The sequence below is a fragment of the Symphalangus syndactylus genome, chromosome 5 (genome assembly GCF_028878055.3).
Source record: "Symphalangus syndactylus isolate Jambi chromosome 5, NHGRI_mSymSyn1-v2.1_pri, whole genome shotgun sequence".
NCBI lineage: Eukaryota > Metazoa > Chordata > Mammalia > Primates > Hylobatidae > Symphalangus > Symphalangus syndactylus.
In genome coordinates this window covers 143,117,826-143,145,415 of record NC_072427.2, presented here as the reverse complement: position 1 = coordinate 143,145,415, position 27,590 = coordinate 143,117,826, and the positions used below count along the sequence as shown (strand labels likewise).

The 27,590-nt window shown below is 44.9% G+C and overlaps 1 protein-coding gene and 1 long non-coding RNA gene across 3 annotated transcripts in view; one reads left to right on the top strand and one right to left on the bottom strand.

Annotated features, from left to right (window-relative positions):
- The window catches only part of LOC129483333 (uncharacterized), a 56,577-nt gene extending 50,171 nt beyond the window's left edge, over positions 1-6,406 (top strand). Inside the window, exons 2-3 of one of the 2 annotated variants that reach the window (XR_008658021.2) lie at positions 5,370-5,468; positions 5,846-6,406. This is a non-coding gene — a long non-coding RNA (uncharacterized lncRNA). Of the gene's footprint in view, positions 1-5,369; positions 5,469-5,682; positions 5,735-5,845 lie in introns of those variants that run through there. The other variant, XR_008658022.2, reaches the window with a different exon arrangement.
- HEBP1 (heme binding protein 1) lies at positions 754-26,405 on the bottom strand. The gene is made up of 4 exons (XM_055280589.2): positions 26,179-26,405; positions 15,118-15,256; positions 13,016-13,196; positions 754-1,360 (listed from the first exon to the last, which is right to left on the bottom strand). The coding sequence occupies exons 1-4, from the start codon at positions 26,254-26,256 to the stop codon at positions 1,189-1,191; spliced, it is 570 nt and encodes a 189-aa protein (XP_055136564.1). The 5' UTR covers positions 26,257-26,405; the 3' UTR covers positions 754-1,188.
- Positions 26,406-27,590: the final 1,185 nt, after the last annotated feature.

Genomic DNA, 27,590 nt, shown 5'->3' with positions numbered 1-27,590 from the left:
TTGTTCCCCTCCTTAGGAAACCCCACTTTATGTCCAGTAAGAACTCTTCATGGTGAGGATTAAAGCTCATTTTTCTGTTTCCTATAGAAACAGCAAATGGGGTGTGGGTGGGTGCTAAGGTGAGTTTCTCCCTGAAAACCTGTCCAGCTGTCCTAGGGAGGGCTGCTGAGTGTGGGGCCCTGGTGCACTATGTGGATCGGAGTACCTTCTACATGCCCCGGGGCCCACTGAGAGCTTCATCCTCCCTGTTCACTCACAGGCTCTGCTGCAGCTCAGCTGCCATCCGGCTTCCTGCTCACAGCCTTGCATCTGTGTCCTTCTCTGCAGGCCAAACTACACCTTTTATTTCATTCCTATCCTCTTCAGTTAATGAAACTGGACCCCAGCTGCTTCTCATCTCATCCCCCTGAACCAATCCTCCTGGCAAATCTCCTGTCTCCAGGGTAGTCTGGGCACCATAGTGCAATGATTTTTCTTCTCAGTCTGCTCTTGTGACTCCTGGAATCCTTTGCAGACCACAGCTGCAAACAAAATCCTCAACTTATAATCACAGAGTGCTATACATAACAGTCATGGGAAATGTCTAGTTTAGGGTTGGTGTGTGTCCTGGGATCTTTGGGTTTATATTCGGAAGGACTTGGGAGCTCTAAATATAGGGTTCCTGCAATGGTAAACATCATCAATAGTACTCACACCTATATTACCTTCAGGACTATAGAACCTTGGAAATAATTACACTTATGATTTGTCTCAGCTGTTTAAGTCAATGCCTTTTATTTTTAGTTTTTCTGAAGACAAAGCTCTGATAAGAATCACAGATGAAAGATCAGGCACAAATCACATTTTCACCCTTAATAACAAAATACAAATTCAATAATTTTAGAAAATCAGTTTTTAGTGACCCAGATGGCTGGAGAAAAGCTGCCAGGATTTTTCTGGTCTACCGCAGAATTTTCTAAATCAATGAGAAGGATGCTGCCTATCTTGGCTGTATTATTTCCTACTGTGAGAAAAGAGACTTAGTATATGGAACATGCTTTTTTCAGAAAATTGGCAGTAACTGACTTTGAAGGAAAGCTGGTTAAGTTGGACTTGCAGTTGGAACTTGGGAAGCACTGTCCCCTTCTGCCCCCCGAGGAAGGAGACACAGAGGCACACTTCCAGGAAGTTCTTGGCTCAGTGGGTCACTCATGTCTTCAACAGCCAGATCTCATTGCGCCGTCCGTAGGGCTTCATGGGAGGGTCATAACCGGTGCAGAAGTAGATGTCCCCCCGGTAGGTGGCTGTGCCCTCCAAGGCAGCACGAAGACGGGTGGCTTGTGCTACGTAGTCTGCTTCCTTGGCATAACCTCCAAACTGCCTGGGGGTTCAAGAGCAAGGGCTGGTTACGAAAGGACATGACCTCTGAGAGAGGGGGGATCTTTAGAAAAAAGAAGTCACTCACCACGCTTATTATGACAAGCAAGCTAGAGTGGTAAGACTGGGGACTGAGTCACCACTTCCTAGATGGGTTGATTTTACCTCTCTGAGCCTCAGTTTCCTCATCTGAAAAAGGAGATATATTTTCTTTTTCCTCTAGAGTTATGAGTGTTAAAAGCAGAAATGGACATGAAAAACTGTACACTGAAACACAGTAGCCAAGTATAAATGTGAGCCTCCCTTTCTTTCCTGAAATACCCAAGGGGACAGTAGGTTTGCTTTCCCAAAGGCCAAGCCTTCACCCTTTTCTCTGGCTCCCTCTACTGCCTGGCTGTACCTCTTTTCTGCTGCTCTGTCACCACCTAGGGAAGGAGGAAGTCTACAGGAGACTTGGGGCAGAGCTGCGGCAGTGAGTACGGTGGATAATGCCCCTTCGATAGCAGAGCAGCTCTAGTGACTGAGTTCATCACAGCAGTGACTTGTAGCAGCTTCATTCAAAAACAGAGCTAGGCTAGCCTGGGCAACACAAGACCCTGTGTCAAAAAAAAAAGTAAAAAAATAAAAAAATAAAAAACTCAGAGCTAACAAAGGCAAAGACCCAAGGAAGACTTGGGAGGGCCCCACGCAAGCTTTAAACATGCCCCAAATAAAGAAATCACTTCTCATAAATCCTTTCTTCTGCTCAAATCATGAAAGCCTTCTTTTTCTAGTAAGGAAAGAGACTGTTCCTAAATCTGGTATTTCTTTTGATGGCAGAAATTGGGGACAGAGAAGCAATAAAGCCTTTCTTTTCAAGATTATTATTCTCTCCCTTACGTCATCTGCTTCTGTTCCAAAATTCGTCTTGTAGCCTACCCTAAATATACCACTCTAAATCTGGGTTGCACTAAAATTTTTATTAGAGTCAAGTACATCCCGATTTCTAATGAGCTGTATGACTCAAAAGTCTGAATTTGCACCAGGCCAAGATTAGGCCAAATAATGCATTATTTTTGGTGGAGTCCTCTGAATCATGCTTTGCTCTTTTACAAGTGGTTAGTCATGCTGGACAAGCATTCAGCATGTTGATTGCAGCATCACTGATGTGAACACCCAGGATGTTTTCTGTAATGGATTGGTTGTTCCAATGTCTAGACAACAGCTACAGAATATGGATGAAACTGAGACCAATTTTGAATAGCAGAGGCTTGATTCTTCAAATATATTGAAGAGATTATAAGGGAGATGAAGAAAGTTGGGCTCTAGCTTCATTGAGGTTCAAATGAGAGGAAACTGGATTAGCAGACAGACGATGAACATCCAGGAAAGACTTTTTTCAGGCAATAAAAGCCTGTAAGACACTGGAGTTTTTTATGAACCATGTCTTTAGATTGAGAACCATTTGTCTGAAATGAAACAGATGCTGGAGATGGAAGCAGGTGTTGAGTGCTCTCTGCAGCCCCTACTTGTGCTGTGACATTGAATTGTTCTCTAGGAAAAGGGACCATGTTGGCTCTTTAAGTACTGATTTTGGAAAGCTCCAAAGGAGTGGTCCTCAAATGTCTTCCTTTATCAGTTAGAGGCAAAATGGCTGGTGTGTGCTCAAATCCTAGCTCTGCCCTTTCTAGGTCTTAAGCTAATTTTTTAATTTCTCAAATCTTCAGTTTTTTCACTGGTAAAATAGGGATAGTGATAACATCAATCGTCGAGGCCTACTGTAAAGATTAAAGGAGAAATGACTGGGCAAATTGCTCAGCACAGAGCCCTCACGTAGTAAGCTCACAACAAACAGTAGCTATTATTGTTACTTGGCAATTTGCTCAGAACAGCCTTTTAATTCCCTGACTCCAGGGTGAGGGACATGATGGTAATCTAAAGAAATATCATGTAGCTGAGTGTTGTGGTACATGCCTCTGATCCCAGCTACTTGGGAGGCTGAGGCAGGAGTACTGATCGAGGCCAGGAGTTGAGGCTGCATTGTGCTATGATCACATCTGTAAACAGCCACCGCATTCCAGCCTGGACAACATAGTGAGACCCTGTCTCCAAAACAAAAACACAAAATACAACTAAAAAAAACCATAGTAATATTATGAACTGGCTCAATGAACAATTCTCACTTTCTCAATTAGGCCTATTCTTAAAATGCTTTCCAACCTTGTAACCCCATTCTCTAACCCCATCCCGATCTTCTTCCTATGTTTTACTTTTTCTTTCTTTCTTTTTTAACAGCACTTATCACCTTTTAACATACTATATAATTTACTCATTAAGTTTATTGTTTATGGTTTGTGTCCTCTGCTAGAATATAGGCTGCACAATGGCAGGGATTTTTGTTATTTTTTGGCCACTGATGTACACTGAGCACCTAACACAGTGCCTGAACATGTTGGACCCCTTGGTTAAATGAACAATTCTGGGCTAAACAATGAAAGTGATGTCTTTAGCCTGACAGAGCTAAAGATGACAGCACTTAGGACCTAGTGAGTGAAGTGGTTACATAAGTCTCACTCACTCATTCACATAATAAACATCTGAGGGCACGGTGGTGGGAACTGAAACAGGAGAAGTGGATTCACTGCAGCCAGATGCGAAGGCCTTGAATGCCATGCTAAAGAGTTTGAACCTGATCCTAGATGCACAGGTAGACCTACGAAAGGGTTTTTTTTTTTTTTTGAGACAGAGTCTCGCTCTATTACCCAGGCTGGAGTGCAGTGGCGCAATCTCGGCTCATTGCAACCTCTGCCTCCCAGGTTCAAGTGATTCTCCTGCCTTAGCTTCCCAAGTAGCTGGAGCTACAGGCACACGCCCAGCTAATTTTTGTATTTTTAGTACAGATGGGGTTTTGCCATATTGGCCAGGCTGGTCTCGAACTCCTGACCTCAGGTGATCCACCCGCCTCGGCCTCCTAAAGTGCTGGGATTACAGGTGTGAGCCACCATGCCCGGCCTGGAAAGGGTTTTAAAGTAGAGGACTGGCATGATCAAATTGTGCTTTGGAAGGATCCCTCTGGTGGCAGTGGAGGGACAGGGGAAATGGCAAGAGGTTGAGAGATGTGGGGCCACTGGAGCCCAGGAACAGCCAAGTGTGAGATGATGAAGGCTGGAGAAAGGCAGATTTGAGAGGTACCTGTATGTGGAGGGGGATAAGAGAGAGGAAGGAGGAGAGGATTCTCTAGGGCTTCCAGTTAAGCCTCTGGGTAGAAGAAGATGCCGCTAGCCAGAATAGGGATTAAAGGCCGAAGAGTAACATTAGGCAGGAGGGGAAGCTGTAGGGGTGTTCATGATTTAGTTTGGGGGGCATATGAATATTAAGGGCCCTCTGTGAAATACATTCATGCAACAATTATTATCTAAATGTGTGTCTGACCATGTAAAAATCTCCTTAGACTTGGGACAGAACTGGAGTCAGAGATAACAATTTGGGAAGGAGAAGGATCTACTGACAGAAACTTGGGAGTGCCCAGCGGGTAGGTACTGGCTAGAATCGTGGTGAGGAGTGACGTGTGGTAGAGATGATGGGCAAACAGCAGGCCAGAAGCTTGCTCCTCAGAATTCTAATATCTGAGTGGTGGATGGAGAAAGAGGACAGGGCAAAGGATGGTAAGAAGGGGCTGAGAAGCAGAAGGAAACCCAGCAGAGAGTGAGATGGAGAATGTCATCATTCAGGGACTCCTAAAATTCACTCCGGGAAAACCCCCAATTATTTATATTTATTCCCAGGCAGACTGAAATGCTGGTAATGCAGATAAAATTTTCCCTATTGCTTCATCGTAGAATCCTTTTACTGGAAAACAAACAAACTGGGTGGGCTATGGAAACAGATACATGAGTTCTCCTCTCTGCTAATTTAACCAACCACACTGACTCCCATCACAGAACTGCACAAACAAGCCAGAAACCAAACCCTACTGGGAACCCCCTGGTGTATGAAGGGAGCCTGGCTCTGGCTGACTCTGCTTGTGTTCACAGACACTTTGCCTCATTGGTTCCTGCCTCAGCTTCCAATCTGGACATGGAGCACAATAACAGTGGGCCCACTGCTCTCCGAATTCATGCGCGCGCTTGAAGGTGAGTTAAGAAATGCTCATAAAGTGCTTTGAGTCCCTAAAAGAAATAAACGTGAAGTCTCTACATTATTTTTGTAAGCCTGTGAATACGTCTCTATCTATAAATGCCTCATCTTGAAAGAAGCTCTCCTCCAGGGCACTGTTTTATCTCACCCAATGTCAGAGCTCAGTATTCCGAATAAAGAATTTGGTTACCATGGGAACTGAGGAATCTCAAACATCCACACGCCCCTGATTCCAGAAACACAAAAGGAGCTGACTCAAAAGGTCTGGAAGAGTTAGAAAGGGGAAAGATGACACAAGCAATAGTGAGGGCTAGTGGAGGGAAGCGGGGCTTTTGTCCAAGGAAGCAAAAAATCATAATGCATTATCTTTCAGGGAGTGTCTGGTGCAGGCATGCAGGGAGGAAGAATGACTCTGAGCTTGACCATTCAACTTCGAAACTTTAACATGAATGGATCAACACACTGGTATATGGTCTGCTGTGCATGCAGCCCTGTGCTAGGCAAAAGAAGTATCAGACCAGGAACTGACAGCCTCACTGCAACAGGAAGAGAGGCTTCACACAATAAGCGTTTCATTCAACCAGGCTGGACCTGTGTTTATTGAGTTGAACATCACTGAGCACAAAATGCAAGCCAGACACCATAAGAGCTGTAAGGATGCTAAAGATGTCTTTCTACCCTCGAGAGCTCTAAGTGTGGTCAGGAGAGAAACACGCGCAAAGATTACGCTGGCTGGAAGGAAATGCCGGAATGAAGGTGGAAGGTACATCCAGAATGTTCTGGGGGTGAGGAATAGCAAATGATGGGTTCTGACTTAGAACACGAAGGGAAGGTATTAAGAAAGAGGTGATATTAAGCATTTATTGAGCATCTCTACTTTTTTTGTGTATGTGACCTTGTTTGGAAATACAGTATCTCTTCTTAATGCTGGCAATGAACAGTATGACAACCTTCTGTCCTCACAGAGCTTCCAAAAAACAGAGGCTGTGGAGGGTTGAGAGGAGCTGGGGACGTATGAGCAAAGGTCTGGAAGTGGATGTTGTGTCCGGGGTGGGAGGCATGTTGGGTGGTGGTGGGTGGGACGCTCTGAGATCAGGTTGACATGGGAGTGGTGCTGTGTGTGGAGGGTGGTCAGTGCCATCACAGGGCATTTTTACTAGGCTTTACTGCCTGGTCAAACATTTGGCACCCAAAGTTGACCCACCCTCTCCTAGTGGAAATGAAGCATCTTATTACTAACTGGGCTTTTGTTCAAACCCCAATGTCTGATTGGAGGAGCCTGAGGCCCTCAACCAGAGCTGAGCAGCCTCCGGGGAGGCTCAGTTTCTGAGCAAAGACAGGCGATGTGATCAGTCCTGTGCCTTAGGCAGGTGGTGATAAAAGGACACTTTAGAAGGGTCAGAAATGGGAGAGCTGGAAGCCAGTGCCATGGCAATCATTTGCGCAAGAGATGATGGAGACCTGTGTAGATGGAAGGGAAGGAAGGGACAGCTGGGAGCTGACCAGGATGAGCCAATAATTAGATGCAGAAGTGAAGGAGTCAGAATGACATCGGAACAGGGTGGGTAGGAGGAGGGAGGGGACTGTCACTAAGACAGAGAACACAGAAAGGGATCTGATTTTGTGTGGAAATCTGCGTTGTGTTTTGGACATGCTGATTTGGGAGATACTTGAGGTGGTGATGCCTCCTGGGAGCTGGAAATATAAGGCTGGTGCTTAGGAGAGAAGGCAGCACGAGACTTGTTGACCCAGGTATCATCTACAGAGAAATAGCCTGAAGCCCCTGCCTGGTGGTAGTTTATAAAAGACTTACGGGATAACTGACAGTTGTGGGGGGAGAGAAAATGGTGTTTAATTAGGCTGAGACACAGAATCTTATCATCGGCAAGGCTTTTGGAGGTGAGGTGGCTTAAATATAAGAGATATTTAATAAATGTTTGTCAAATCGAACCAAACTTCCCACCTAGTGCAAATGTCACATGGCATAAGTGTCACCCATCTATCCAGATGGCACTTGAATCCTTCCAGGGGCAAGGACATTACCTCATGATGTCCATTTTACTGTTAGACACCTAAAATAGTTCCTGGTACAGAGTAAGTGAACAAGGAATCCACTATCTTTTGAATGAAGGAATGAACGAGTAGGTAAATCACATTGTCTCAGGCTCCATGCTGAGCCTGATGGGATAACAAGACATTCAGGGGAGACAGAGAGAGGTTAGGCTGGAAAGTTACCAACACACTGGTGACAGCTGAAGCTATGATGGGGACCAAGATCTTTATGGGAGAGAGCAGAGAGAGAGAAGCACAAGAGAGGCAAGGATGAGCTCTTTTGTTCATGTATCAATTCACCAAAACTTGTTTTTGTGTTTTATTTAGAGACGGGGTCTCATTATGCTGCCAAGGCTGATCTCAAACTCCTGAGCTCAGGTGATCCACCTGCCTTGGCCTCCAAAAGTACTAGAATTACAGATGTGAGCCACTGTGATGGCCAATTCACCAACTTCTTATTGAACGCTTGCTATATTCTAGCCAAAGGCCCTGCCCTTGGGAAGCTTGCATTCTAGTGGGGAGAGGGCAATAAATAAATGAGCAGAAAGAGATATATAATGCAATTGATTATAAGTGAAGCAAAGCAAAATAAAGCTGGATAAGGGGACAGAAAAGGACAGGGTGCTATTTTCAATAGAACGGCTGGGCAAGGCCCCTTTTAATTGAAGTGAAGGGGCAAAGCAAGGGTGCTAAGACTGAAAACCCTTGGTCCCAACTTCCTGTGGTTACAAACAGGGTTGAATTATCTAGGAACATGGGCAAACACTGGTCTGTAAATCTCCTAAGTGGTGACGTGGGAACCCCCTAAGGGTTTAGCAGCTGAGCTCTTTCTTCCAAACTTCTCTTTCTCTAGGCTGAACTTCTCAAGCTGCCAATGGCCTCCATTGGGGCCTGGTCATTTAGAGGAAAAAATGACATCAGCAACCTAGGTGCTGACAGCTGACGAAGTTCTTTCAAATGCACACTGAAACCGGCCTTCGCAATCATGCCTTACAAATCTTATTTTATAGATGAGAAAACTGAGGCTCAGAAAGATTAAACAACTTGCTGCAAGTTATAAAACTCATAATTATTGGAATTGAGGTTCTAACCCAAGTGTATCTGCAGTAACTTTGACTCTTTTATTGTTAATTCTAAGAAAACTTGATCAAATTCTCAAAGGGAGGTGAAGTTAGGAGGAGGAGAATAGGCTAACATTTACTGAGTGTCTACCTCATGTTTAGTACTGAGTAGGTATTTACAGATATTATCATATTTTATCCTCACAATACCATAAAAGCTAGGTACTCATGCCCATCTTACAGATGAGGTGTAGTGAGGCTGAGAATATACCAAAGGTCTTATGGCCACTGAGTGATGAACTGGGTTGGAGCATAGGTTACCCTGAAAATAAACTCCTGGTTTCCAACTTTTTCCTTTATATCTAGACATTTCATTTAAACCGTGAAAGTTTCATTAAAACCATCAAACGTCTCCAGCTGTTGGTCCCTATTGAGAACCTGGTGCTGAAATGAGCTGAAAAGGCCAGACTCTAACCTAAGTGCATAGAGAAAGGACAGTCATCTGGAATGTCGCCGCTGGTCTAAGTGTGAGGATAATTCTATTGCCTCTCGTGAATACTAAACATATTCTGATAGTGCTATTTTTTTTCACAGCATTCTATTCATCTAAAAGCACCGGTAATTAACAATGCTAATAAATGTATAATCCCTTTGTAAACGTCTCTTCACAAGGTCATAAAGAAGGAAGACTGAATGAAGGATGCCAGGCTTTCATTTTAGAATTAATTTTGTCATTGAATGCACTCACTGCATTATTTGATAGAGTACTTTTGCATTTGAAGTAGTACATTTGCCTTCCACCATCTCATTAACATTGCTTTCAACAGAATCAAAAATAACACAAATCACTGCAGGGTACTTTTGAATGCTCATTTGACTATGCAGTGACATCAAGTGGTGAGTTGAGGAATGATCATATGCTGTGTGAAAACTCCATGTTAAAAATTCCATGGAGCCAGGCTAGACACCACATTTGGCACTTTCATTTGTTTAAATTTCAGAGAATTAAAAGGAAATGGTCACCGACCTGCCTTTGATAGTACCGTTATACCCCTTCCCACCATAAGAAACCAGCATTCCTTAGAGAAATGGCTAATTCTAGCTCTAGGGCAAGAAATGCTAAGATGTGCTCAAAACATCTCAATTATATCAGAAAGCCAGGGAGCCATCAAAGATTACTGGAGCTGTGTCAAAAAGACCAAGAAACCAACTTGAAGAGGCTCCCACTGGCCAACAGTGGGGCAATTAGAGCATCAATAAGAATAATAACTGTAACAAACTGAAACACATCAAATATGTTTAAATTCATATGTTTATAATTACACTCAGAAAACGAAGATGCAGACCACTTCACCTTGAGGATGTTACAGAATGAAATTACCGTTCTGAAAACTGGTAAATAAAGTATCAAGCAAGCACGTATCTGGCTTTTTCTATATGAAATAAAGGAAGCCAAATAGTAAACGAGGGGAAGTTTCTCTTTACCAAAATATTGCAGGTAATAAAAGAAGAAGGAAAAACAGAGAGCATTATCATTTTATGGCCTCTAATGGAACAAGAATCTAGGCAACAATGAACTGTGGTCACCAACATCACTCAATCAGGGACAATCAGACACTGTGGGCCCCTGAAAGAAGTAAACACCACCACCCAGGAAATATTCCCACCAAAACTTCAAAAACTTGAATCTGATCAAGCCTCTAGTTTCAACTAGTAATTTACAGGCAATACAGGGCTAAGAGGGATGTGGTAAAATGTCACGGAAATGCAGTCAGCAAAATCCAGTACAGATAATAACAGGACAAATGATCCACAGATGGCAAGGAAGAATGTAAAGGTGTGTTGGTAAGAAATTCACAGATTAATAAAAGCTTAAAAATGTACCATCAGCCAGGTGTGGTTGTGTGCAACTGTAGTACAAGCTACTTGGGAGGCTGAGGTGGGAGGATTACCTGAGCCCAGGAGTTCGAGGCTGCAGTGAGCTATGATCACACCACTGCACTCCAGCCTGGGCAACAGAGCAAGGCCTTGTCTCTCAACAACAACAACAACAAAAAGTACTGCAAGATCTGACTTGGATCCAGATTCTAACAAAATATTAAAACAAGTGATGGCCAGGCGTGGTGGCTCATGCCTGTAATCCCAGCACTGTGGGAGGCCAAGGCAGGTGGATCACGCGGTCAGGAGTTCAAGACCAGCCTGGCCAAGGTGGTGAAACCCCGTCTCTACTAAAAAACTACAAAAATTAGTCAGGCACGGTGGCAGGCACCTGTAATCCCAGCTACTTGGGAGGCTGAGGCAGGAGAATTGCTTGAACCTACGCAGCAGAAGTTGCAGTGAGCTGAGATTGCACCACTGCACTCCAGCCTGGGCAACAGAGAGAGACTCTGTCTAAAAAAAAATAAAAGGAAAAAACAAAAAAACAAATGATAAGATAATAGGGGAAATCTAAGCACTGAATATTTTATACTACAAATTAATGAATTACTGTTAAAATTTCAGAAAAAATAAGGTATCATGATTATATTTTAAAAAAATCTTTAGTAGTTACCTGAAAGATTTATGAATGAAATAATATAATGTCTGGAATTTGCCAAAAAATAATCCAGGGTAGGGCTGGGTGAATGCTGTGAAGATATATGAGACATAGAATTGGCCTTGAGCTGATCATTGCTGTAGGTAGGGGATGGGCACATACGGTTTCATGATCTTATACGCTTCTACCTTTCTATAAGTTTGAGAATTTCCATACTAAAAAGTTAAAGACAAAAGAAAAAAAAATTATATCCACTCATTACTCAGGGTCTGGTAAAACAAATGATAAGAAACTAGCCCCATCTGCTTGAAGTCTTAATGTGAACTGATTCAATCATGTCTATCTCATTCCTTATGAAATAAGAATGAACAGACAGAAGGGGTAATTGCCAAAACCTGCTTCAGGTCATAAACATTAGGTAACATATAAATAGTATCTTAGTAAATACTGAAAGATATTTAACAATAATCCTATAAGGTTACATTACATGCACACACACACATCATATATAGGAGGTTATATTATCAGCACTTAACAAATGCAAAAGCTAAGTCTTAAAGCGGTTGAGTAACTTCCCAAGCATCATCCTGCTAGTAAGCAGTAGAGCTGGAATTCAAATAAAATACAAGCTCATTGCAGTATACCTGCTGCTTCCCAAACACAGGAAATAGAATGGAAAAGACAAGCAGACATCTAACCCAGGGCACAAGATTTAAGGAGGCGCTCACTCTCAGTCCCCATCCTGCACTTGGACAGCTGTGAGAGTGAGTGCTTCCTTAAATGCTGCACCCTAGGTGCATCTCCACCCTAGGAAAAGATATTGTTAAGTAATTTGCTTTCTCCACACCCTCTGAAGGGAAGCTGGGAAGTCTTGAATGAGGACTGCAGGACAAGCACAGGAGCTGAGGCTCCAGTGCCAGCTCCCAGCTGCATTACATTCACTGTCCTCTAGGGGACCCTGCAGTCACCTGGCCTAGGACTACACACAGCAGTGAAACTCGCATTCTCAGAACATTCACACAGCTCCAGGGAAAATGGTCCCACCATCAGGTTCAGGGTTGCAGCAGGGCAGCCAAGTTTGGAGGTCCCTGAAGTGGACCAATACTCAGTCCAGTGCAAGATGATATGTGTATGAATTTTTCATGAGGTTGCTCCTGAGCAGAGCCAAACCACCTATGGTTACTTCTGGTGAAGATCCTGGTCTTCCCCTGAGCCTGGTTTGGTGCCTGTCACATGAGAGGATTTTAACAAATGTGAGGAGTCATCAATGATCTAGAAGACTTGGTTTCTGAGGGCAGGTTGGAACGCAAGGGATAGAAACTAGTAACCATTTGCACCTGCTATTCTCTACAGTCAAGGGAAAATGACCCCGCATGAAGTCCTGGAAACAGGACCAGGATGACAAGAGAATAGATGTGTGCTCTGCTCAAAGGACTACCATCCAGGAACACAAGGAGGGTGGAAGCCCAGCTCTGGCAAATGCTCCCTGCTCTCCGGCATTCAAAGGGAGTGTGGGGTAGAAATCAGGTATTCCTCAGCCCTTTATGCTTCCCATGTGTCCATGAATCCAGACCACGGCTTGACTTAAGGTATTTGCTGAGTCTCCTAGAACCCTGCTACGGCTAATGTAGACATTCATTGTAAACTTAAGCAAAGCTTAAGCTCGCCCCATCAATTTGGCAACTGGCCAAGGCATTTATTCCGATAAAATGCAAATGTGTGCGTGCTGCAGCCTGAAGAAATTTAAAATAAGAAACTGTTAGGATTCAGCATTTCCTACTTAAATTAATTCAGCAACCATAAAAATTTGACACGAATGCTTGCCAGAGGTGATGCAAGGAGTGGTATGGGAATCAAGTGCCACCCATGGATGCCTGAAGGATTGTCTCCTTACGTGGAATAGACAGTGATGCCTTCCCGTTCCTCAATCTTAACGCTTTTGTCACTGGGAGCTGGTGGGTCGCTTTGAAATTGGTTTGGAATCCGGAACCAGACTTTTAATTTCTTCTGCAGAGAGCCATCTTCATTGGGGAACACAGCAAAGGAAATAGGGACTGTCATCCCCATCCCAATTCCTGAAAACACAAAAGCACAGAGTGAGGCAGGGATCAGAGACAGAGCTTGCTCAGGGCTGTGGAAGACACATTAGTTCCATTCGTCTTTCAAAGCGGTATTTTTTTGTTCTTGAAATTAACAATGAACATTTCAAGTGTTAAAAATACATAGAAATACATGAACACCTGTTATTTGTATACGCTGTTGGTAGGAGTATAGTGGTACAACTCTAAAAAATGATTTGGCACTATATATCAAGACTGTAGATTATCAGTCTCTTTCTTTCTCTCTCTCTCTCTCTCTCTTTCTTCCAACAGAGTTTTGCTCTGTTGCCCAGGCTGGAGTGCAGTGGCGTGATCTCAGCTTACTGCAAACTCTGCCTCCTGGGTTCCTGGGTTCAAGCGATTCTTGTGCCTCAGCCTTCTGAGTAGATGGGATCACAGGCGTGCGCCACCACACCCAGCTTATTTTTGTATTTTTAGTAGAGATGGGGTTTTGCCATGTTGGCCAGGCTGGTCTTAAACTCCTGACCTCAAGTGATTTGCCCATCTTGGCCTCCCAAAGTGCTGGGATTACAGGTGTGAGCCACCATGCCTAGCCAGTATTTAATTACTGCCTAATTAAAACATCAATCTAAAATATGGAAAAGGCTATAGGTAATAAGATATTCATTACAGCAGAATTATAAATTCTGTTCAAAACAGGAATATGTCTATGTAAATTACAGACACATGATGCAATATAATGTAGCTAGGAATTATGCTTAAGAAGACTCTGGTACTAGTGGAAAATAATTATGAAATAATAACTAACAGAAGCAGGATATGTAATTATAGGAACACTAAGATTACATTAAAAAGCCCTAAAAAATATATTCAAAAGACAACATTGATTGTATTGAATGGGGGAATTAGGGAATACTGTTTTGTTATTTTCAAGGTTTTCTTTAGTGAGTTTTATAATTCTTATACATATTTTCATCTAAAAAAATGTTAAGACGGTGTTAAGAAGGAACAGATTTCTTCCTGACTTCCTACAGGTTAACATATCTTCCAAAGCCTGATTACTTTAGTCCTAGTAAATTTTTTTTTTTAAAGCAAGTTTTTTAAGTAAGTAAAGGAATAAAAGAATGGTTACTCAATAGACAGGGCAGCTCCTAGTAAATGTTATTAAGGCTAATACATGTTTTTAGCTCTCTAAATTATCAGCTTGAGAAATACCCTAAAAATTAAACACATCTGTTTTTTCCCCTTGCTTTCTGACCCATTTTTGTTTTGCAGTGATTCCAAAATGCTACCCAAATTAGAGGGCTTCTTATGAGTCAAACTCATTTTTAAATATGGTTTATATCTAACAGGTACACCTTTCATGAGACTTCAGGCTTATCATTTTAAAGTAGAGAGGTGGCCAGCACGAACTGCCAAGTTTTTAAGAGCGGGGTGGCTTAAGAATTCTCAGACCCTTCATTTGCCAGACAGGGTCTGGAACCTCACTGCTCACTGAGCCTCAGGACCCAGCAGAATCTGAGCTACCAGGGGCTGACTCTGGGGATCTCCAGCCTGATGCTGGCCTTGCCTTTTGCTGTAGCTCAGCTTACTGTGGGCACACGTCACCTAGTCAACCAATCCAAAGACATAATAAGCACTGCAGGGTTAAAAAAAAAATAGAGCATATGGTCCCACACCTGGGAGTGAGGCAGGAACTCGGAGATATTGAGCAGGGATGCCTTCAAGTGAGGGACAGGCTGGGCTGACACCAGAGTGGTTTCCCCAGATTCCTGCGATAAACTGCTTGTTCACACAGTGCAGGAGGTTCACGGGTCACTGAAACAGGTCACTACAGGTGCCTTGTAGCCCCTCACTTGCGTTTACCACTGATGAAGTGAGACCTTGCAAAGCTGGCCCCCGAGACCAGAGCCACGTCCTGCAGGGGGGTACTCACCCTTGTCATTCGTGCCCCCCGCATACTTTGCGACCTTGGGCATTGCTTCCCGTAGAGCCTCATCCACAGGCTTATCTGTCACTTCCACTGTGGCAAATTTGCCTCCTTCACAGGCCCTTTCTTCATAGGAGACTTCTTCCTAGAGAGAGAGAAGGTACAGTGTTTAAGAGGTACAAAGTAGCAACTTGTGATATCTCTAGAAGTAGTAACAGAGGGCTAAAAAACTTTCCTTGGTGGGTATGGCCATAGAGCAGAAGGGACAGGCCTGAGTATGAAGGGCCACGAGAAATAGATTCTGGGATTCTTGTAGAGACAACATCCAAAGCAGGAAAATCTTATACATTATATTCTTGGAGAGACAGAAGATATTGCATCCTGAAAACCAGAATGCTACAAAAATGGAACATTCAGAGAGCAAAAGAGCTCTCAGAAATTAAAAATCTGATAACAGAGAAGAAAAATTCAGTAAACAGGTTGGAAGATAAAGTTAAACAAATAGGAGATCCAGAAAAAAAATAAAGATAAACTTAGAAGGGAGGAAACAAAAAATACAACGACGACAATCCAACAAAACTGTGAAGCCCCCAAATTTAGGCTCATTCTAGTAGGAGGACTGCAATTCACGGAATCAGAGTTCATTTATCCTTTGGCCTCCTTGGGGGACTGGATCCAGGACCTCTATGGATACCAAAATCCATGGATGCTCAAGTCCCTGATATAAAATGGTGTAGTATTTTGCATATAACCCACACACATCTTCTTACATACTTTAAATCATCTCTACATTACTTATAATACTGAATACATTGTAAAAGCCAAGCAAATAGTTGCTATTCTGTGTACACACACACACACACAAACACACACACATATATTTATTGATTGATTTTTGAGACAGTGTTTCACTCTGTCACCCAGGCTGGTGTGCACTGGTATGATCATGGCTCACTAGCCTCGACCTCCTGAGCTCAAGCGATCCTCATACTTAGGCCTCCTGAGTAGGTGGGACCACAGGTGCATACCACCATGCCCTGCTAATTAAAAAAAAAATTTTTTTTTTTTTTTTTTTTTTTTGGTAGAGTCTCCGTATGTTGTCCAGGCTAGTCTCAAACTCCTGGACTTAAGCAATCCTCCTGTCTTGGCTTCCCAGTGTTGGCATTATAGGCGTGAGCCACAATTGAAACCACCTTTGCAATTATAACTGAGGAAATTATGACAGTGAAAGAAATCAGACTTCACTGACTCTATCTTGTTTCTAACCCTTAAGCTGTCCTTGTGGGATTCCTGGGCTTAGGCCGAACTAACTGTGGGTCAGTTCATGGTTTGACTCTGAAAGAAAATTGGTAACAGCCCTTTTCCAATAAGACCCCCTTCTTGCCTGGGGTCCAGTCTGACTTTACAGGACTAAAAAATTAGCTACAAGATTAGAAATTACAATTTAGAGGTCATGCAGCCTCTAGCTCCAAGAGTCTGAACCTCCTCAAATTGCTCCTGGGGATAACGTCACTATTGTAAAACCTAAGATCAGTGCTTGAGATATTTTCCAGACCCTGCACTCTGGATCAGCTGACACCACTCAGACCAGTAATCTGGCCCAACCAGTTCTGCCATTGCACCGAGGAACAGAAGACAGCAAGAAAAACCTAACTTGGCACCCCCTGTGATTCCATCTCCAACCTGACCAATCAGCACACCCCACTCCCCAAGCCCCTACCTGCCAAATTATCTTTAAAAACTCTCATCCCGGAATGCTCCGGGAGACTGATTTGAGTAATAACAAAACTCCTGTCTCCCGCAGAGCCGGCTCTGCGTGAATTACTCTTTCTCCATTACAATTCCCCCGTCTTGATAAATTGGTTCTATCTAGGCAGCAGGCAAGGTGAACCCACTGGGCAGTTACACCACGCCTGGCCTCTACTGTTGATTTATGTATTTTCTATTGCTGTATTGCTATTATTATTTTTTGAATATTTTCCATCTGTGGTTGGTTGAATCCGTGGATCCAGAACCCACAGACAGGAAGGGCTGACTGTAGTTCTGTTCACACTGCGCTCCCAGACACAGCATATCCTCTCCCTGACTCTTGTCTCACTAAATCACAGCCTCCCAATCTGCTTAATGCTCAGCTCCACCGTCTCTTTTCACGCAAATCCTTCTTTCATCTCCGCATCACCACTTTCTGCATTGAGGCCCTGTCCTTGGACTATCCTTTCCCTGGTGTTTAGACTCATCATGGACCCCCACAGCTCTCCTTCAGCACACCTCCTGCTCCTTGCCATGTGATTGCTCATATAATTTAATTTTATATTCCTGGACATACTGTAAGGCAGTGTTCTTCACACTTTGAAAAAAAAAAATCACAATCCACAAGAAGGAAAGCATTTTTTACAGCCTGTCTTATCATGAATATATACATAGTTAAAGTTTCACAAAGTAATGCTTTACCCTTATGGATGAGATGCATCCTGTTTTTTTTTCTGTTGTTGTTCCTTCCCCTATCCTGTTTACTTCTCTTCTCTTCTACTCTACTGGAGTGCATTTTATTCTATCCCTTTAGAAGAAGGTCTATGTTAATTTTACCATCTGGTAATGAAACATTATTATAGTTTTAACAATCTGCAATAAAGCCTTTATGGGCAGAAACTATACCACAGAGCTTTACATGTTAGAAGTGCAACAGATATTTATTTGATTAAGGTGCTCTCTCTCCTAATAACGATTATGAAAAACAGACACATGGTAGGGAACCTGGCTGCCCTAGACTGGTCAAATAGGTTTTCATATAATATCCTAGACTGAAGATTCACAACTAGGGAAGAGGATGTGACTCCCAGGGGGACAGAAGGTGTCTCTGGAGGAAGGCAGGACTGTAGGGCTGTGAGTGGCAAGTGTAGTCTCAATGAGCATATTTAATATTTATTTTATTTTTGAGACAGAGTCTTGCTCTGTCACCCAGGCTGGAGTGCAATGGTGTGATCTCTGCTAACTGCAGCCTTCGCCTCCCAGGTTCAAGTGATTCTCACAGGTAGCTGAGACTACAGGCGCACGCCGCCACTCTCAGCTAATTTTTGTATTTTTAGTAGAGATGGGGTTTTGCCATGTTGGACAGACTGGTCTCGAACTCCTGACCTCAGGTGTTCTGCCCACCTCGGCCTCCCAAAGTGCTGGGATTACAGGTATGAGCCAGTGTGCCCGGCCTTAATTTTGTAATTTTAACCCTGAGTGCCAAGTTCGTACTTAAATCCTCCTTCACATGGGGTAGAGGAAATTGCGCCAGACCAGGAATCATGAGGCAGCAAGTCAGCCTTGACTGTGGGGCACCGTGCTGAATCATTCTGAGGCTGCTGTGAAGCCCTCCATCTGGTGAATCTGACACTTCCAAAGAGCCTTCAGTAGCAAACTGTTAAGTAAACTTAGGGTGTTTTGCTCTTTCTGTTGCTGCAGAGAATTCCAGAACTCCCCTTTCATTTGAGAGCGCACCTACCCTTGGCACTTGTAATGTTTTAAATTCCAGAAACACTATCCTGTGAATCACAGAAGTTCAGAACCTAAAATGGTTTTAAAGTTTACCTAATCTAACTAATTTTATCAAGGAGAAAATGAAGAACCAGAGAGACTAAGTTGCTCAAAGTGATGTAACTACTGAATGGTGAAACTGAAACAGAAATTCCAGTTCCCAAACTCTAGTCTACTCCAGTCTAATACTCGTTGCAAGGTTCTCTAAAGCTATGGCGGGGGGGGGCGGGGGGGGTGAAGTGATCATTTAAACCTCTCTTTCTTTTCTTTATCCTCCTTTCTTTTCTCTCTCTTTCTTTCTTTCGTTTTCTTTCTCCCTCCCTCCCTCTCTCTCTCTCTCTTTCTTTCTTTCTCTTTCTTACAAGGTCTCATGGTTGCTCAAGCTGGAGTGCAGTGGCACAATCTTGGCTCACTGTAACTTCAGCCTCCTGGGCTCACGTGATTCTCCCACCTCATCCTCCCAAGTAGCTGGGACTACAGGTGTGTGCCACCATGCCCAGCTAATTTTTTTGTATTTTGTTTTCTCTGTCTTCTTTTGTAGAGACAGGGTTTCACCATGTTGCCCAAGCTGGTCTCAAACTTCTGAGCTCATGCGATCCACCTATGTCAGCCTCCCAAAGTGTCTTTGCTTTTATTCTTTTTTCTTTTCCTCTCTCTCTCTCTTTCAGATGGGGTCTTGCAATGTTGCCCAGTCTGTAACCTCTCTCTTTAGCCACTGTGTTAGATACTTTAGGCGGACAGTTGTATGCCCATATCAAATTCAGAATAGAGGTATCAGAAGTCATTTTATGCAGTTACTTCTTTTACAAATGGGAAAACCAAAAACAAGATCTCACTGGAGAAAGAGCTAACTGGCTGTTTCCTTTGGTCTTTTTCTTCTTTTATTCATTTAACCAACAACTACTGAGCATCTACCATGTGCTGAACATTGTTCCAGGTGCTACAAGACAGAGATGAAAGACTTGGTTCCTGATTATCAGGATCAGCATGGCCTAATAAGGGAAGATGCCAGGAAAACAGAAGGTTATCATCTGATGATATTTTTAGGGGGCAAGGAGTGCCAGGGCAGTATGGGAACACAGGAAAGGACCACTTAGGTTAGTTTAAGGGGCATGGGTGTATGTGATAACATGTTTGGAGAGGTCAAGCTGACTTTGAGGTGGCTACAGATCACCCAACTGGACTTCAGTCACTACTTCATTAATTCATGGAATAAACATTATCGAAAACCTTTGCCAGGTGCTACAGATTTGGAGATTAAAATGATAGGGATAATCAGGAGGGTGGTGAGGAGAATTACACAAATTATTGTACAATGCAGTAAATGCTCTGATCATTTGGGGAGGAGATTCCAGGTAGTGGGTACCGTAGGAGTAAATGAGGAGGGCTCAAGAACAGTATGACGACTGTGAGTACAAATATTACAAATAGTTGTGGCTGGAGCAAAGACTGTCAAGCAGGACACAAAAAAGGTGTTCTGGCAGGGGCCAGATCTCAGAAGAACTCAGAGGCTGTTGTGGGAGTTGGATTTTGTAACCATTAGTCCAGTGATGGTGATTTGATAGCAAGCCAGTTCATCTACCCTAAATTACTTCAACTGACATTTGTGACCTAAACATAGGATTTTGCAAGTATGTCCGGGTCTTGAATGGAGGGTCTCTGCAGAAGAAAAGAGATCTAGAAAATGGCATGAGCGACCTGGGCTCTTGGCCTGTTTTCCAGGCACAAAGTCCACAGCAAGGAAAGAAAGGCTGCCAAGAAGGGACTCCAGCTTGACTCTGAGAACCGAGTCCCCTATGATACACCTATCATCCTTTAAGGCTTGCCTCAAGTCCATCACCACCTCCTCCTGAGTGATCCCTTCTTTCTAGGAACCCCTAAAGTCAGATAACTCTAGAGCTGGAAGGGGTCTTATGTGTCCATCAGTTCATCTCCTCCTGATACAGATAAGCAAACTGTCCATTGGGCAGTTGGACACACAGGTCTGGAACTCAGCAGGGGACTGGCATAGAGGTGTAAATTTGGGAGTCATCAGCATAAGGGGAGACTAGAGCTGTGAATGAGGTTGGGATTGTCCAGAGAGCACTCTGGACAATATATATATTGGGCAATACATAGGGCACTCTACACCAATCTAATTGTGTTAATTAATTCCCTGCCTAAAGGCATTCATTCACCAAGTTCTTAACCTGCCCTTGATGATGCAGGCACCACCGAGCTTCTACCTATGTTGCCAGCCACACTCACAGCACCTGCTCTGCCGCTTTCTGCTGTTTCCTTTGATGTCATGGTCATTTCCACGCTAGGGCCTCTGTGTCTGCTGCTCCCTCTCCCTGGAACATTCTCCTCCTGCCTTTGCCTGGTGTCTCCCTATTCATGTAACAGGCTCCATCCTAAAAGTTACTTCCTCAGAGAGGATCCTGACTTAAAATAGGTTCCCCGTGATATTCTTACTCACCCTGTACTTTCGTAACACAATACTTATTGTAATTACAATTAAATGATGTGTTAAACTCCCACCTCCACCCACAAGCCCCACAGGGCGAGGACTGTTTCTCTTGTTCACCACTGTATCTCTCTGTACCTAGATGTACCACGCCTTGCATATTGTAGCCACTCTACAAATATTTGTGAGAAAGGAGAGATGCAGAGTAAAACCTAGTTTTACTCTAATGACAAGAAATACAAGAGCCATAATAGGTGGGCAGAGAGATGAGGACCTCGTCTAATAGGATCTCCTGGAGAAAAGCTGGGCCACAATGTATTAAACTAGTTCTAGTGCAGGGACCACTTGTTTTCATAGCATCTGTATCCATAACCACTCATTTGAACCATGGGACCACTGTGAAAATTCAGGCTTGAGAGATGGAATTGTAAAACTATTCTAGTTCTCCAGGGAGCTCTATTTAAATGTATTTAACCAGAATTCTCTACTGCTGTAGAGAATAAGGCAGCTAAGTTAATACAGTCTTGATTCTTAAAATTTAACATCTTTAGTGCATTTGCTTGTGACATGGAACACAATAATAGCCCTCCTTCACCCCATCTCCATTAGTCTATGCTCCCAATCAGTTCCTAGATGGAGATTTTGGCCTGTGGCTACAAAAACCAATTTTCAACATTCAGTGGGAACCTTGGTCAATTCAAGTCCCAGACAAAGGTCTAACAAGAATGCCTCTGGCTATGGGATTTGCAAGTCCTTTGAAAGGTCAGTTTTTTTCTTGCCACTTCATGTAGTGGGTATACATGCTAATGTTGGAAATCTGCTTTCTCATTACAAGAAAATACTGATCACAACAATTAACCTAACAGAGTACTTTCTATTTGTCTGGTGTTATTTTAAATGCTTTACCTGGATTCATTCATTCAATTCCTCCAATAACCCTGTGAAGAAGTTAGTCCTTTACTCATGCTTGTAATCCCAGCACTTTGGGAGGCCGAGGTGGGCAGATCACAAGGTCAGGAGATCGAGACCACGGTGAAACCCCGTCTCTACTAAAAATACAAAAAAATTAGCCGGGCATGGTGGCGGGCGCCTGTAGTCCCAGCTACTCGGAGAGGCTGAGGCAGGAGAATGGCATGAACCTGGGAGGCGGAGCTTGCAGTGAGCCGAGATTGCGCCACTGCACTCCAACCTGGGCGACAGAGCGAGACTCCGTCTCAAAAAAAAAAAAAAAAAAAAAGAAGTTAGTGCTTTAATCTTCATTTTCAGATGCAACTGGGGAACAAGAGGTTAAGTAACATGCCCAAACTGCAGTGGGTGAATAGTGGAGCCAGGACTCAAAGCCAGGCTATCAGGTCCTAACCTGTGTACACAGGCTGAACACAGATCTGATAAGGATGTCAGTTACTAATGTCAGTCCTGCTGTGAGCATCCAAAGGCCCACCCAATCCAACACAGACAGCTGTCTACCCTTCTCCCTCCCTCAGCAATTAAGAAGGCACTTGATAAGGTCTGCAGCAGCACTGGCCTCCCTGCCAAGTACTTGGAATCAGTCCCGAACATCTGGTGAGCCTGAGGCCCATGCTATATGGAGAGCATGGTATGCCATCATTTGCCCAGGAGAGTGGACAATAGTTTCTGACCCAGGCTGTTTCCAGGATAAAGATAATTTCAGGGAGAGGTTCTCTTCAAAAATAATAACCTTAAGTTTGTATATTTTTTAAAAAAGGTTTACAAGTATCTATGCATAATTAATTAATTTCACATTGGCACTGTTATTCTCATCTTAGAGTTGAGGAATTCAAGGGCTCACGGGATGTTAAGTAACTTACCCAAACTTTACTGTAAGACTAGGGGGAAACTAACCATTACCATCTCCAACCAAGTACTAGCGTTAAACAATTTTATAATTGGTTATCTCATTTGAACTTCAAAACAATCTACTAAGATATGAACTATTATTTTCTCCCACAATTAGCTTCAGAGGGGCTAAGATGGCCTGTGACCACACAGCTAGAAAGAATGAAGCTGAGATGAGCACTGATATAATGCCATATTTGTAGAGTATGTATACTACTTTACAAAATGTTTTCATGGTTTTAAAGAATTTAATACTTATAGTAACTCTGGAAATAGATGGAAAAGATATTTTCATACTCATTTTATAGCTGTAGAAACTGAGGTTCATTTGGGTTAAATGATTTGCTTTAGCCTGGTACCAATATCCCATATGGCCCCATATTCCCATCAAACACTGAGAGAAGATGCTTATTAGGGAGTTCTCCTTATCCCAGAGGCCCCAAATTAATGGCAAGTGACACCGTATCAATAAGAGTCAAACAGGAAACAGAAACTACTAGAGTATTTAGAGCAGAGGCACCTCGACGCAAAGAAATGGTTACACAGATAACAGAGGGGCTGAGATGCCAGCAGGGGACAGAGAGGCAACCTAGAGGTTAGTAAGCACCCTAGGAGACATAGAGGAGGGATTACCTGTTACCTAAGTTCAGATTACCTAGGTTACTGGGTAGAAGCTAGAACCATGGTGGCCTGTGTAGCTGAAGCCGAAGCCACAGAGAAGTTCCTAGTAGTATGGATCTGATGGGGTGGAGAAGGAGGAGACATACTCTGGTTTCTCCCTTCTTGTCTCCCAGTAGAGACTCCCGCTGAGCAAACGTAGCTGGGCGCCGGCTGACATCTGGCCTGGGAAACAGGCCGAATGGGTCAGCTTCCACTCCACAGGGAGACAGCAGAGCAGGGAATGGGTGAGGAAGGAATCTGAGGGCACAGGCCACGAACCAGCCCAGACCCTCTCCGCCTGTGTGGGCCATCATCGTTAACTCAAAAAGACAAAGTGAGCCCCATTCTACGACAAAAAGCAAGAACACGTGGATTCTTAAAGTGTTAGAACCACAGGAACCTTCATCAGGGCTGTTAGGAGAAAGGCTGTGGTTTTGAGTAGGGCAACTACTTGATGGGGAGGCCAGTGATGCTGCAGACCTTATCAGGTGCCTTTTTCATTGCCCAGGGAGGCGGATAGACAGCTCTCTGTGTTGGCTTGGGTGGATCCTTCGGATGCTCACGGCAGATCTGATATTAGTAACTGGCATCCTTATTGCATTTGTGCCTAGCCTATGCACAACTATGTCAGTTTCCCTACTCAAAATCACAGCCTCACTCCGAATACTCCCTATTCCTCACTCCCCTTCCCTGCTTGCTTTTCTTCACAGCACTGATCACTATCTGACCCATGATACATTTTATTTGTTCATTAGCCAATAAGACATAAGTTCCATGAGGGCAGAGACTTTTGCTGGTTTTAATCTTTTATCCCATTGCCTAGAAGAGTGCCTGGCACATAGCACTCAAAAAACAGTTTTTGATGAATTAATTTTAAATTGGGTGATTTCGCATAAGTATCTGGATATATGGTTTTCCCTAAGAATTTGGCAACACTGTTTCATATATCACTGCATAGCAACAAGCGGCTGGAACTGCCCTTTATAGATGGGGACCTGAGTTCACTCTCTGATTTGCCTCAGTCCCCACCATGCCTTATAGCTTAAAACAGCCAGCTTCACCCATTTCCATTACCTGCCTGGCTGCTGCAGGTATTCAAATGTGGGACCTCTGATCAGGGCTAAACTGTTCATTCTGCATAGAGCTGGGGAAACGGAGATAAGAACAGGTGAAAGGTCTTTGGTTGCTCAGAGTTCAGATTAGAGTCTAATTGAGGGCTTTCGTGATATGAAGATCACTGTACTAGGTATCAGAACTTGGCCCCCAGGCAATACAGTCCTTTCACAAATGAGGCATTGTATTGGGAGCTCTGTATACAGCTGCACTGTTTAAACTACCTGTCCACCAGGAGATTATAATCTAGCAGCACTCTCCTTGTTTTCCGGGGTGCAGTCCAGTTAGCCCATGTTAGCACTGATATAAATTTGGGGGAAGACAGCAATTATGCTCTCCTCACTCATTCCGTATTCTAGGTAGCCAACTCCAGGGATCTAATTGGCCAAAAGCAATGGTACAGCTCTGGGCCTTCGTGCATGCTCTTCTCTGTTGTGTGCACTCCTACACATCCCTGAGGCGCAGCTCAGGACACTCCACTGAAGGCCCCATCATAGCCCCCTGGCAGAACTGACTGCCCCTGTGCTCCCTGCCTAGCACATTTATGTCTATTCTGCACAGATCTTGTTCTTTTACACAGTAGTCCCCCTTATCTATAGCAGATACCTTCCAAACCCCCCAGTGGATACCTGAAACGGTGAACAGAACTGAACCCCGTATCTACTATGTTTTTTCCTATACGTACATACCTGTGATAATGTTTAACCTATCAATTAGGCACAGTAAGAGATGAACAACAATAATAAAATACAGCAATTATAACAATATGCCAGCATTGCTAAGTTTGCACTTTGGGGCCATTACTAAGTACAATAAGGGTTACTTGAATACCGCCACGGTCGATCCGATCACCAAGCTAGCTACTCAGTGACTAAGGGCGGGTACTAGAGATAGGAGGCTGACCTTGGACAAAGGGGCATTCCGGTCCCAGGGAATCAAGATTTCATCCTGCTACGCAGAATGGCCGGAAACTTAAAACTTAGGACTTCTGTATTTCTGGAATTTTCCATTTAATAGTTATGGACAGCAGCTGACCACGGGTAACTGAAATCGCGGATAAAGGGGGCTACTGTCCTCAGTTCTCTAGTACTCGGGGGTTTCTTGCGACACTCATTTCTGCAGCCGAGTGTCTCTCAACAAATCAAACTGTTTGGAATGTTTGGAATATTTAAACGAAAGAATGCATTCAACAGGCAGTGCCCAACTCCCCAAGTTGGGATTCTCTCCTTGGATCAGTCTCTCCTGTTTACCCCGCCTCCTCTCACCACCAGCTGCAGGGGGACCTCTCACTCCTTTCCTTCCCAGTCCAAATGCTGGGCGGTGGAGAGCCGCACTCGCGACAGACACCAGAACGCACCTTCGATAGCACATTCCTGCCCCACCTGCCCCTCAGCACCCGCTGCAGCCCCGACGAGGGTGGGGGTGGGAGGCAGCAATCCTTCAGGTCCTCGGCAGCCCTGCGGGCCTACCTTGTCCCCTTTGCTTAGGACCTGCCAAGGCCACGTCTCTACGCTTCCGAACAGCGAGTTCTTGATCATGCCCAACATGTTGTAGCCGAGACGCTCCCAACGCACGGGAGGACGTGAGGTAGCGGGGGCGACGGAGCACCACGGGCAGCGACCACCGGCGGCAGGGCGGCAGGCAGGGTGGCAGGGCGGCGAGGCGGCGAGGCGAGAGGCGGGGCTAGAGGCAGGGGCCAGAGGGCGTGGCTAGAGGGCGGGGCTGCAATTCAGCAGGGCTGTGAGGCAAGGCGGCGGGACGGCGAGGTGAAGGGGCGGAGAGGGGGCGGAGAGAGGGCGGGGCAGTGATGCGAAGGGCGGGAAGCAGGGCAGCAGGGCAGCTGTGCAGTGAGGCGAGAGCGCGAGGCGGCGAAGCAAGGGGTGGGTCCGGCGTGGCGAGCGGCTGGGCGGTGTTCCGCCTCCTTTCGGGCTTTCCGCGGGTGTCTGGGGAGGGAACCCGGCAGCGGGCCTCAGGCCGTCCCCCTCCGCCGACCCCTCCTCTTATTCTGAGTCTAACCTATCCGCTAGGGCCCTGGAAAGCGATTCTCGCCTGGAGTGGCTTTAGGCAGCGGTGGTGGGGAACGTCCTCTCTCAGGTGCCTGGGCTCCAACCTCCGAGCCCTGGGTTGCTCACGCTTCTCCGGTCCTCTACCCGAAGGCTCGATCCCGCTGGTACGGCGGCGGCCAGGTTCCCTGTCTTAGTAGCCGTCCTTCTACCCCCGCCCCATGACCTCTTCTAGACCATTGAAAGAGCATCCAAACCACTTTCCTGCTGCCACACTTTCCTACCATCCCTCTAAATCACGGTGTCCAGGTGACTTTTCTAAGCATGGCTTTTCTCGTTCACTCCTATTCAAAAATCTTCTCACCAATTTTGTCACCATTTACTGAGCTGATTGCCTGCTTTCTGTCAAGTGTTTTACAAATATATCTCTACTCCACACACCACCGACAAGAAATATTTTGGAGCCATTTAAAAAGGAGGAAACGGAAACTTCTGCCGCTGCCTGATCCTCCATTGCTCCGAGCCTTGCGACTGCTGCGGGCTGTGGAGACGCCGGCCGAGCCCCGCCGGAGCGCCCGCGAGCCCGCGCGTCCCGGGCGTCCGTCGGGGTCCGAGGTCCCTCTCGTAGGAAGTCCCGGCTCGGCAGCGCTCCCGCGTTTCACGCAGCGGCCGGGGGTCTGGGACGGCGGGGTCCCGAGGCCGAGCCTGGCGCTGCCCGGCGGCCGGCGCAGGCCTCAAGCTGGGCCGGGCGGAGGGGAGGGAACCGGCGAGTTGAAGCCCCGGGTCGAAAGCCGGAGCCTGTGGCGGCCGGGGTGGGGGCTGAGGGGTGGGGGGTAGGGGGGAGGTGGGGCGGCTTCTTGGACAGCGCCACACGGCGG

Excerpts from the sequence above, each read along its gene's own strand:
- HEBP1 (XM_055280589.2), bottom strand. The coding sequence starts at position 26,256 with ATGTTGGGCATGATCAAGAACTCGCTGTTCGGAAGCGTAGAGACGTGG. Across the intron at positions 13,197-15,117 it reads GGGGGGCACGAATGACAAGG|GAATTGGGATGGGGATGACA; the intron begins GTGAGTACCCCC and ends TTGTGTTTTCAG. Across the intron at positions 1,361-13,015 it reads GGCATCACTGTCTATTCCAC|GCAGTTTGGAGGTTATGCCA; the intron begins GTAAGGAGACAA and ends TTGAACCCCCAG.